General features: G+C 40.4%; 1 protein-coding gene across 4 annotated transcripts in view; it reads left to right on the forward strand.

Annotated features, from left to right (window-relative positions):
* ANKRD31 (ankyrin repeat domain 31) overlaps window positions 1-12,887 on the forward strand; it is a 161,886-nt gene that overhangs the window by 138,749 nt on the left and 10,250 nt on the right. For all 4 annotated transcript variants that reach the window (XM_050794453.1, XM_050794455.1, XM_050794456.1 and 1 more), the window contains one exon: window positions 6,210-6,350. In XM_050794453.1, the coding sequence (XP_050650410.1) occupies window positions 6,210-6,350 (141 nt within the window). The remainder of the gene's footprint in view (window positions 1-6,209; window positions 6,351-12,887) is intronic.

Consider the following 12,887-nt stretch of genomic DNA (forward strand, 5'->3'; position numbering starts at 1 on the left):
GCCTCTGTAGACTCCACCTCTGGGGGCAGGACATAGCTGAACAAAAGGCAGCAGAAACTTCTGCAGACTTAAACGTCCATCTGACAGCTTTGAAGAGATTAGTGGTTCTCCCCGCATGGAGTTTGAGATCTGAGAACAGACAGACTGCCTCTTCAAGTGGGTCCCTGAACACCGAGTAGCCTAACTGGGAGGTACCTCCCAGTAGGGGCCAACTGACACCTCATACGGCTGGGTGCCCCTCTAAGACGAAGCTTCCAGAGGAAGAATCAGGCAGCAACATTTTCCGTTCTGCAATATTTGCTGTTCTGCAGCCTCTGCCGGTGATACCCAGGCAAACAGGGTCTGGAGTGGACCTCCAGCAAACTCCAACAGACCTGCAGCTGAGGGTCCTGACTGTTAGAAGGAAAACTAACAAACAGAAAGGACATCCACACCAAAACTCCATCTGTACGTCACCATCATCAAAAACCAAAGGTAGATAAAATGACAAAGATGGGGAGAAACCAGAGCAGAAAAGCTGAAAATTCTAGATATCAGAGTGCCTCTTCTCCTCCAAAGGAACGCAGCTCCTCGCCAGAAACAGAACAAAGCTGGATGGAGAATGACTTTGAGGGGTGGAGAGAAGGCTTCAAATGATTGGTAATAACAAACTCCGAGCTAAAGGAGGATGTTTAAACCCATTGCAAAGAAGCTAAAAACCTTGAAAGAAAATTAGACGAATGGCTAACTAGAATAAACAGCATAAAGAAGACCTTAAATGACCTGATGGAGCTGAAAACCATGGCACGAGAACTACATGACGCATGCACAAACTTCAGTAGCCAATTCGATCAAGTGGAAGAAAGGGTATCAGTGATTGAAGATCAAATGAATGAAATGAAACAGGAGGAGAAGTTTAGAGAATAAAGAGTAAAAAGAAACAAACAAAGACTCCAAGAAATATGGGACTATGTGAAAAGACCAAATCTACATCTGATCAGTGTACCTGAAAGTGGCAGGGAGAATGGAACCAAATTGGAAAACACTCTTCAGGATATTATCCAGGAGAACTTCCCCAACCTAGCAAGGCAGGCCAACATTCAAATTCAGGAAATACAGAGAACGCCATAAAGATACTCCTCAAGAAGAGCAACTCCAAGTCACATAATTGTCAGATTCACCAAAGTTGAAATGAAGGAAATAATGTTAAGGGCAGCCAGAGAGAAAGGTCAAGTTACTCACAAAGGGAAGCCCATCAAACTAACAGCAGATCTCTTGGCAGAAACTCTACAAGCCAGAAGAGAGTGGGGGCCAATATTCAACATTCTTAAAGAATTTTCAGCCCAGAATTTCATATCCAGCCAAACTAAGTTTCACAAGTGAAGGAGAAATAAAATCCTTAAAAGACAAGCAAATGCTGAGAGATTTTGTCACCACCAGGACTGCCTTACAAGAGCTCCTGAAGGAATCACTAAACATGGAAAGGAACAACTGGTACCAGCCCCTGCAAAAACATGTCAAATTGTAAAGACCATCAATGCTAACAGGAAACCACATCAACTAATGAGCAAAATAACCAGCTAACATCATAATGACAGGATCAAATTAACACATAATAATATTAACCTTAAATGAAAATGGGCTAACTGCTCCACTTAAAAGACACAGACTGCCAAATTGGAAAAAGAGTCAAGACCCAACAGTGTGCTGTATTCAGGAGACCCATCTCATGGGCAGAGACACACATAGGCTCAAAATAAAGGGATGGAGGAAGATCTACCAAGCAAATGGAAAATAGAAAAAAGCAGGGGTTGCATCCTAGTCTCTGATAAAACAGACTTTAAACCGACAAAGACCAAAAGAGACAAAGAAGGCCATTACATAATGGTAAAGGATCAATTCAACAAGAAGAGCTAACTATCCTAAATATATATGCACCCAATACAGGAACACCCAGATTCATAAAGCAAGTCCTCAGAGACCTACAAAGAGACTTAGACTCCCACACAATAATAATGGGAGACTTTAACACCCCACTGTCAACATTAGATAGATCAACAAGACAGAGGGTTAACAAGGATATCCAAGAATTGAACTCAGCTCTTCACCAAGCAGACCTAATAGACATCTACAGAACTGTCCACCCCAAATCAACAGAATATACATTCTTCTCAGCACCACATCACACTTATTCCAAAATTGACCACATAGTTGGAAGAAAAGCACTCCTCATCAAATGTAGAAGAACAGATATTATAGCAAACTGTCTCTCAGACTACAGTGCAATCAAAGTAGAACTCAGGATTAAGAAACTCAATCAAAACTGCTCAACTACATGGAAACTGAACAACCTGCTCCTGAATGACTACTGGGTACTTAACGAAATGAAGGCAGAAATAAAGATGTTCTTTGAAACCAATGAGAACAAAGATACAACATACCAGAATCTCTGGGACACATTTAAAGCAGTATGTAGAGGGAAATTTATAGCACTAAATGCCCACAAGAGAAAGCAGGAAAGATCTAAAATTGACACCCTGACATCACAATTAAAAGAACTAGAGAAGCAAGAGCAACCACATTCAAAAGCTAGCAGAAGGCGAGAAATAACTAAGATCAGAGCAGAACTGAAGGAGTTAGAGACACAAAAAAAAACTTCAAAAAATCAATGAATCCAGGAGCTGATTTTTTGAAAAGATCAACAAAATTAATAGACCACTAGCAAGACTAGTAAAGAAGAAAAGAGAGAAGAACCCAATAGGCACAATAAAAAAATGATAAAGGGGATATCATCACTGATCCCACAGAAATACAAACTACAATCAGAGAATACTATAAATACCTCTATACAAATAAACTAGAAAATCTAGAAGAAATGGATAAATTCCTGGACACATACACCCTCCCAAGACTAAACCAGGAAGAAGTTGAGTCTCTGAATAGACCAATAACAGGCTCTGAAATTGAAGCAATAATTAATAGCCTGACAACCAAAAAAAGTCCAGGACCAGATGGATTCACAGCCAAATTCTACCAGAGGTACAAGGAGGAGCTGGTACCATTCCTTCTGAAACTATTCCAATCAATAGAAAAAGAGGGAATCCTCCCTAACTCATTTTATGAGGCAGCATCATCCTGATACTAAAGCCTGGTAGAGACACAACAAAAAAAGAGAAGTTTAGACCAATATCCCTGATGAACATCGATGCAAAAATCCTCAATGAAATACTGGCAAACCGAATCCAGCAGCAGATCAAAAAGCTTATCCACCATGATCAAGTTGGCTTCATCCCTGGGGTGCAAGTCTGGTTCAACATATGAAAATCAATAAATGTAATCCATCATAAAAACAGAACCAAAGACAAAAACCACATGATTATCTCAATAGATGCAGAAAAGGCCTTCGACAAAATTCAACAGCCCTTCTTGCTAAAAACTCTCAATAAACTAGGTACTGATAGGACATATCTGAAAATAATAAGAGCTATTTATGACAAACCCACAGCCAATATCATACTGAATGGGCAAAAACTGGAAGCATTCTCTTTGAAAACTGGCACAAGACAGGGACGTCCTCTCTCACCACTCCTATTCAACATAGTGTTGGAAGTTCTGGCCAGGGCAATCAGGCAGGAGAAAGAAATAAAGGGAATTCAATTAGGAAAAGAGGAAGTCAAATTGTCCCTGTTTTCAGATGACATGATTGTATATTTAGAAAACCCCATTGTCTCACCCCAAAGCCTTCTTAAGCTGATAAGCAACTTCAGCAAAGTCTCAGGATACAAAATCAATGTGCAAAAATCACAAGAATTCCCATACACCAATAACAGAGAGCCAAATCATGAGTGAACTCCCATTCACAATTGCTTCAAAGAGACTAAAATACCTAGGAATCCAACTTACAAGGGATGTGAAGGACCTCTTTAAGGAGAACTACAAACCACTGCTCAACGAAATAAAAGAGGACACAAACAAATGGAAGAACATTCTATGCTCATGGATAGGAAGAATCAATATCATGAAAATGGCCATACTGCCCAAGGTAATTTACAGATTCAATGCCATCCCCATCAAGCTACCAATGACTTTCTTCACAGAATTGGAAAAAACTACTTTAAAGTTCATATGGAACCGAAAAAGAACCCACATTACCAAAACAATCCTAAGCCAAAAGAACAAAGTTGGATGCATCACGCTACCTGACTTCAAAGGATACTACAAGGCTACTGTAACCAAAACAGCATGGTACTAGTACCAAAACAGAGATATAGACCAATGGAACAGAACAGAGCCCTCATAAATAATACCACATATCTACACAGATTTGATCTTTGACAAACCTGACAAAAACAAGAAATGGGGAAATGATTCCCTATTTAATAAGTGGTGCTGGGAAAACTGGGTAGCCATGTGTAGAAGGCTGAAACTGAATCCCCTCCTTACACCTTATACAAAAATTAATTCAAGATGGATTAAAGACTTAAATGTCAGACCTAAAACCATAAAAACCCTAGAAGAAAACCTAGGCGATACCATTCAGGACATAGGCATGGGCAAGGACTTCATGACTAAAACACCAAAAGCAATGGCAACAAAAACCAAAATTGACAAATGGGATCTAATTAAACTAAAGAGCTTCTGCACAACAAAAGAAACTACCATCAGAGTGAACAGGCAACCTACAGAATGGGAGAAAATTTTTACCATCTATCCATCTGACAAAGGGCTAATATCCAGAATCTACAAAGAACTTAAATTTACAAGAAAAAATCAAACAACTGCATCAAAAAGTGGGCAAAGGATACAAACAGACACTTCTCAAAAGAAGACATTTATGCAGCCAGCAGACACATGAAAAAATGCTCATCATCACTGGCCATCAGAGAAATGCAAATCAAAACCACAATGAGATACCATCTCACACCAGTTAGAATGACGATCATTAAAAAGTCAGGAAACAACAGGTGTTGGAGAGGATGTGGAGAAATAGGAATACTTTTACACTGTTGGTGGGACTGTAAACTAGTTCAACCATTGTGGAAGACAGTGTGGCGATTCCTCAAGGATCTAGAACTAGAAATACCATTTGACCCAGCCATCCCATTACTGGATATATACCCAAAGGATTATAAATCATGCTGCTATATAGACACATGCACACATATGTTTACTGTGGCACTATTCACAATAGTAAAGACTTGGAACCAACCCAAATGTCCATCAATGATAGACTGGATTAAGAAAATGTGGCACATATACACCATGGAATATGATGCAGCCATAAAAAGGATGAGTTCATGTCCTTTGTAGGGGCATGGATGAAGCTGGAAACCATCATTCTGAGCAAACTGTCGCAAGGACAGAAAACCAAACACCGCGTTTTCTCACTCATAGGTGGAAATTGAACAATGAGAACACTTGAACACAGGGTGGGGAACATCACACACTGGGCCTTCTTCATGCTCTGTTGCAAATGAAGTTAATTCCTTCGGGAGGAGATTAGGAGCTATCTATTTTAAGGCCTACTTCTCTTCTCAGGCAGAATCCCTGAGCCATAGCCCTGGAGCTGAGGGTGGGGACAAAGGTGATTTTTCAAGTGATACCCTTGCTTTAGGAGCTGAGCATTTGGTAGAGGGGAGGCAGTAGCTTCATGTCTTTTCAGTTTGCCTCTCCCAATGTGAAACCACCACCTTACAAGCCAAAGCAAGGGTGATCGGGATCCCAGCATTCTCAGTGGTGCCATGCCAAAGGTGGAGCCTCTGTCTCAACACTCACAGCTAGGCAGGAGAAGGGAGCCTCCACCCTTTGGCTCTAGTTGCTGGCAACTTAGCGTTAGCAACAGTGGCTGGGGGCAGGATGAGCAATGCTGAAGTTATGCCCCTCCCAGGAAGACAGCTCTGTAACAGGGAGCCCTGTAGTCTTGACTACAGCAATCTAGAGTGGAGTTTCCACTTCACAGAGCTGAGAGTAGGGAGGGAAGATGCAGTCTTGGTTCAAATACCATAGACTCACCTTTTTAGTCCAATTTTTGTAGATTTTGTTGACTAGATGGTTCATGATTTGCTGCATGCCCTTATGACCATATCTAGATACATTAAATTTGTATACAAAAATTAAAAAATCAGGTGTTAGGGTGTATCTGGTCCCTGTTACTTTGTCATGGCCAGAAGCAAAAGTTCACATATTTCAGCTATTTTTGACCCTAATTTTTTTTTTATTTTTCACTTCAGGAGACTACCCACAAAGCCAGCATTTTATTGAATGGTAAACTTAAGGTAGAAAGTGGTCAGATTTATAAAAGCCCAGTCACCTGGCTCAAGGATCTTCTGGGAGGCAACAGTTATGTGACCTGGAATTATGCTTGGAGTAAGGTGGGTCATTCTTAAGTTTATCTTTAACTTCATATTCAAATGGAAAAGTACATATTTTTATGTTGAAAGTATTTTTAAGGAAATCTGAAAGATCTCCAAGCTAGTTTTGTTTTCATGTGTTCATTGTGTATATGTTACATGCAAATCATGCTACATGCATGTCACAGAATAAACACGTCACTTATTCCCACAAGTCCTATTTGCCAGAATTCACCGTGGGCATGGTTGCATAGCTGACTGCACCTTCCCTTTCTTACTCCTTATCTAGTCTCAGAACTTTAATGCCTTTAATCTTCCCATTTGATCTCCCAAGGGATTTCAGGTCTTTGTAACTCTGTGTGGAAAATTTGGAACCACTGGTATATTGGTAACTTAGTTAATATATGTTATTATTCTAATGAAGTAAAGCAAAATCTCCTAAATACAAAAGAAATGGGCAAGAGGCCTAAGACCCACAGAAATTATCATGTATTTTTATGTTTGAACATGTCCTTATTCATGAATTGCTAGCCCTTCAAAATGAATTACTTTCATTTAGACCTCCTAGACTTAGTAGGCTCCCTCTCAGTTCTGGCTTCTGAGTTATAAGCCCAGTAATGACTGATATTCTTGAGGTCTAGTGTTCATCCACCTCCAGATGTCCATGGCACTACTTCAGGAACAGTCTTAAAATGATTCTTCAGGAAAGTCTGAGTCTTCAGACATCTGCCGTGAGTGTTTCAAAGACTAGAAGATACACTCAACCTCTACTAACCATTACAGTAAACCTCAGTTTACCAGTAATAGGAAGCACAGCTTTCTCTCCTCTTTTTTGTTTAACCCAGGTCTACCCACTCTCCCTCCCAGTCCCTTTTGTGCCCTCAAAGTCTATGTTCTGTGTCCCAGACTCTGCCCAACTCTGCATTCTGGTCTCCTAGACCTTGTTGGCAAGTGCATCTAGCACTGTTTCAGTTCCTTCACTTACATCAGCACATTCTGGATTCTATCTGCTATATGGTCTGTCTGACTTTTTATTTTCCCAAAGTTTGTTTTTATTTCCCACTCCTGGAGTCACCAGGCCATCTGCTTTCAGTTCATCTTAGCCCGTTTGCCCAATCCTTTCCATGGATTCTTAATTCGTATCTAAATGTTAGTAATTAACATCTTGCCCATGAAAATTCCGTTTTGTTACAAGGTTTCTTAAACTTATGATAGATTATACTGTTTTTCTGAAACTGAATCTTTGCTCACAGGACAGACAGCATACTGAATGCTGTAGCTTAGGTTCTTTTGAGCTCAACATGCCTGTGCTGCAGTGTGCCTGGTGATGATTCCATTTGCCCACTCTGTTTCTCTCTTAGAACTACTGTTATTTCCTGCCTTTGAATAGCTGGCTGTGACATCATTTGGCCCTTACTCTGTACTAATGCCTCATTTATATCTCATTGCCTCTAGTATTTTCTCATAGCCATGTCAATTAGAGTCATACTGTTTAGCACCTATGTGATAGTGAAGCCACATGCGAATGTGGGCACTAAAAGTAGAGCAATTCTCAGATATAACATATTCCTACAGATATCTAAACAGGCTTATTTTCTTTAGATTATCAAAAAAATGAAAATAGAGTTTTAAAAATTACTATGGGCACTGATGTACTTCTAGTAAATACCCCAAGCTGAGAAACATTACCCTAGTGATTTTCTTTACAGTATTTAAAAGGCTCTTTTAAAGTCTTTTAAAATTTACCACATAAACCTCTGCCTCTTCTTGTCTTGGAGTAACTCCTGAATTCAGTCACTTCTTGATGAAAGGAACTTTTTGCTACATGGAAAACCAAACACCGCATGTTCTCACTCATAGGTGGGAACTGAACAATGAGATCACTTGGACTCAGGAAGGGGAACATCACACACCGGAGCCTATCATGGGGAGGGGGGAGGGGGGAGGGATTGCATTGGGAGTTATACCTGATGTAAATGACGAGTTGATGGGTGCAGCACACCAACATGGCACAAGTATACATATGTAACAAACCTGCACGTTATGCACATGTACCCTACAACTTAAAGTATAATAATAATAAAAAAATTAAAAAAAAAATGTGAACATTTCTACTGACTAGTTCTGAGAGTGGTGGTGGGGTATGGGACCAGGAGTGGGTGATGGTCAGGCAAGGAATGCCAGAAAACAAGATATTGCCCTGTATCTGACAGAGCGACAGAGCCAGTAGGTGCAGAGATGACTCAAACTTCCAACCCAAGCAGTTGCTGAACAGCTTTGCCAAGGAAATCCTGATGCTTACTCAGAGAGGGCATCACTGACTTCTTTTCTGCAGCCTCCCAGCTGTTGGACAACATTCTGGTGTGGCAGAGTAATTTGTGGGTGGGAGGCAGCAGACCAAGCTAGTTCCTGGTTCCACTCTTTATAAGTTATATTATCTGGGCAATGGTTTTTCAATCACATTGGAATCACTTGAGGGCCTTTAGAAACCACTAGTGCCTAGCAGACTCCAAGCCCATAGCTTCTGATCTAATATCTATGTAGGGACCAAGTGGCAATATTTGAAAAAGCATTCCAGGCAATTCTAATGTGCAACCTCAGTAAGAATGATTAATCTGGGTCAAGCCATTTCACCTTTCTGAACTTCAGCTTTCTTATGCATGAAATAAGTAGTGCTAGGTGATATCTAAAGACCCTTCCAACATAGCGATTGTGGAGCTTGAATAGCACTGTTTGATTTATAAAGCAGTTTTATACAACTTTATGAGGCAGGAAGATCAACTATTATTTCTGTTCATGGATGTGAAAACAAAGATTTGGGAGGTTAAATGACCTGATTTGGTCTCGAGGCCAGGCAGAACCAGAACTAGAACCTGATTTTCTGATTCCCTATACATTCTTTTCTGTATTTATAATGGCACAAGAGAGGCACACATTCCTTTCATTAGAAACAGGTTGCTCTGAACTCAAAAGAGCACACAGTACAATCTAGCCACCTTTATGAATGTATGCAAAGCCTTAGTCATGTGCAGCAACTGTTGCCTACTTCCACAGGAAAAATGCCTTTCTGTGATACAGTTGCAGGATGAAAATCGTAAGAATCGTATGAATGGAAATGATGGTTTATTTTTGTAAATACTCAACAGTGAATTACTGCAGATGAAAAGTAGGCTGCTATTTTAGGCAGTGCTTCAAGGAACATTAGACAGATCTCTTCTGCAAACATACTTCCCATCCGGATGCCTCCCTGAATTTCCACGCTTATTTCCACCCTTTCCACTCCTTTGGATTTAGTGATCACTTTTTTCTGTGGTTCCCCTCACCTCCCACCTCCCCAACACACACATACTTTTTAAGAAAAATTCCTCTCACCATCATGATTAAGAATATCAAGATGTGAAAAGGTTGGGGTGGGAGTATAGAAACTGATGGAAATTGTTCATCTCAACAGACAGCCTCATTCTGTCAATTACTCATACTCTCAATGTGTCCCAAACCTCCTATGAACCTAGCTTCTACTCAGCTACATTTTAGAACACAAAGAAAAAGAAGGAGGTGGTTAGATATGTGGACCTCTTTTAAAATACAAATATCCAGGAGTTTTGAATCCTGAAAATATAAATAATGTGAAGGGCCTTCTCTTGCCTCTAGCTACATAGAGTGTTGGGAGTGTGAAAAAAGAGTCTGGAATGGGGAGGTTGGTACCATGAAGGTGAGCTTTACCTGCATCATTTCCATAGAAACAGCTCTTCCAAGGCAGTTTTTGCACTTTGAAACTACTTTCTGTCTTATATTCTGAATTCCTAAAGAAATATTTTATTTGAGAAATATTTTTATTTTATTTTCTTAGCCACAATGTATTTTGTGTTACAATGAATTTAAAAGAAAACCTACAGTTTTTTTTATTGTTTTATTTGCTCTTTTTCCACCCTGAGGTGAAAAGCAATTATTCTTTCCTCCTTCTACTCCTCTTGGAGCAGTGAAACTTTGTAAGATTGACTTCTTAAAACTTGCAATGGAATAAAAGTAGTTATTTGATCATCCATGAACAGATTTCTTTTCTTTCTTTTTTTTCTTTTTTTTTTTTTTTTCTTTTTGAGCCAGAGTCTCGCTCTGTTGCCCAGGCTGGGGTGCAGTGGCCCGATCTTGGATCACTATAGCCTCTGCCTCCCAGGTTCAAGTGATTCTCCTGCCTCAGCCTTACAAGTAGCTGGGACTACCACCACGCCCAGCTAATTTTTGTATTTTTAGTAGAGATGGGGTTTCACCACGTTGACCAGGCTGGTCTCAAATTCCTGACCTCAGGCGATCCCCTAACCTCGGCCTCCCAAAGTGCTGGGGTTACAGGTGTGAGTCACCATGCCTGGCCATCCATGAACAGATTTCTATTAGTCAACACCAACAAATGGTTCTTCTGAAGACATATGAAAATGGGCTGATATTTTCAAATAAAATGGAGTCCCAGAAGGGAAGTATATGCAAAGGCAGGTTATGTTTCATTCTTTTTTGATGCATATTACTACATAAGATGTAGAGAAATATTTATTATGGCAATTAATAATGACAATACTGCACTTTATTTATCCCAGAGACCTTACCAAAATAAAGTTGATTAATAATTTCACTTGGCTCATTAACTACATTTCCAGAATACTGGCTGGCTGAGTCATCTATTTTCCTCAAACATGCACACAGGCGCACACACACACACACACAGACATTCTACACTCCCTACTTTTCCCTAGTATGATATTGGAGAATAAGCATAATTTCCTCTTTTTGTTGTTATTACACTTTAGGTTCTAGGGTACATGTGCACAACGTGCAGGTTTGTTACATATGTATACATGTGCCATGATGGTGTGCGGCACCCATTAACTCGTCATTTACATTAGGTATATCTCCTAATGCTATCCCTCCCCCACTCTCCTCCCCACCCCACGACAGGCCCCAGCGTGTGATGTTGCCCTTCCCGTGTCCAAGTGTTCCCATTGTTCAATTCCCACCTATGAGTGAGAACATGCGGTGTTTGGTTTTCTGTCTTTGTGATAGTTTGCTCAGAATGATGGTTTCCAGCTTCATCCATGCCCCTACAAAGGACATGAACTCATCCTTTTTTATGGCTGCATAGTATTCCATGGTGTGTATGTGCCATATTTTCTTAATCCAGTCTCAGCATAGACTAATTTCTAAGGAATAATGGAGTGTTGTAAGAGCTTCAGGGAAAGTATCAGTGGCCCAGCACAACAACCTACAGATATCCTCACCGAACATGCCTTACACTAAGCTCCATCTCTCTTACATGTTCTCATCTGGCATCCTGTCAGCTGCCCTTCATCAAAATAGGTTTGGACAGTGAAGTTGCTGAGATCACTGGAGGCTATGTTGTTCAAGAGCCTAAGAACTTAGCCTCCAGCTCTTCCTACCATACCTCTGTCAGAGTAGGCATATGAGCTAGATTTGAATCCAGAAAAATGTAGTTCAGGATTCAGAGTTTGAGTCATACACAGATGTAATGACTGCCTTTATGCTTTAGCCCACTGGAGGTTTTTCACAACACTAATATGAAATGCACATTTTCTAGAAGTGATCTAGTGTCTGTTCATTTTGAGATCTATTCATTAACCTGTTCAATAAATCACTCCTAATGGAAAATAGATTTTTAACTCGGTGGATATTCTTAAAACTGTATTCTTTATCTGAATTACCTGCAGTGGAATGTGTAAGTCATCTTATATTGCCCAGCACTAACTAATAATATTTTTAAAGTCTGAGATATAGGTGCGAACATACTGAGCCTGCACTTTGATGGATTCATGAGATGTGTTGGACATTGTCAGGGTGTAACACATACAAAATCTATTATTTCCAATAACTGGTTGTTTGGAGAACTGACAAATGGCATTCAGGGGCCTCTCCTCCACTTTCTATGGCAAGTGAAAAGGGATTGACACATTGAGTAGGCTGGTCTGTTCCATTTTCATTGCCAGGCTTTGTTTGGTCATAGGATTGAGCCCAAAGGGTATCTGTACCTTTAAGATCCCCTAGACCTTTCTCACGCTGTTCAATTTAACATTTATTGAGTACTCGGAATGTACTACACAGTATGCCAGATGCTTTTCTTGCATTATCACTTTTAATCCTCACAACAATTTAATAAGCTGGAGACATTTTTTTTACAAACACAAATTGAGGCTTAGGGAATTTGAGAATCTTTCTTAAGAGTTGGGACTTCACAGCCAGGCACGGTGGCTCACACCTGTAATCCCAGCACTTTGGGAGGCTGAGGCAGGTGGATCATTTGAGGTCAGGAGTTCGAGACCACCCTGGCCAACATGGCAAAACCCTGTATCTACTAAAAATACAAAAATTAGCCAGGCATGGTGGCACACACCTGTAATTCTAGCTCCTAGGGAGGCTAAGGCATGGGAGGCTGAGGCATGGGAGACTGAGGCATAAGAATTGCTTGAACTCAGGAGGTGGAGGTTGCAGTGAGCCGAGATCACGCCAGTGTACTCCAGCCTGGGTGACAGAGTGAGACTCTCTCAAAAAAAAAAA

Source organism: Macaca thibetana, chromosome 6 (assembly GCF_024542745.1).
Source record: "Macaca thibetana thibetana isolate TM-01 chromosome 6, ASM2454274v1, whole genome shotgun sequence".
Classification (NCBI taxonomy): Eukaryota; Metazoa; Chordata; class Mammalia; order Primates; family Cercopithecidae; genus Macaca; species Macaca thibetana.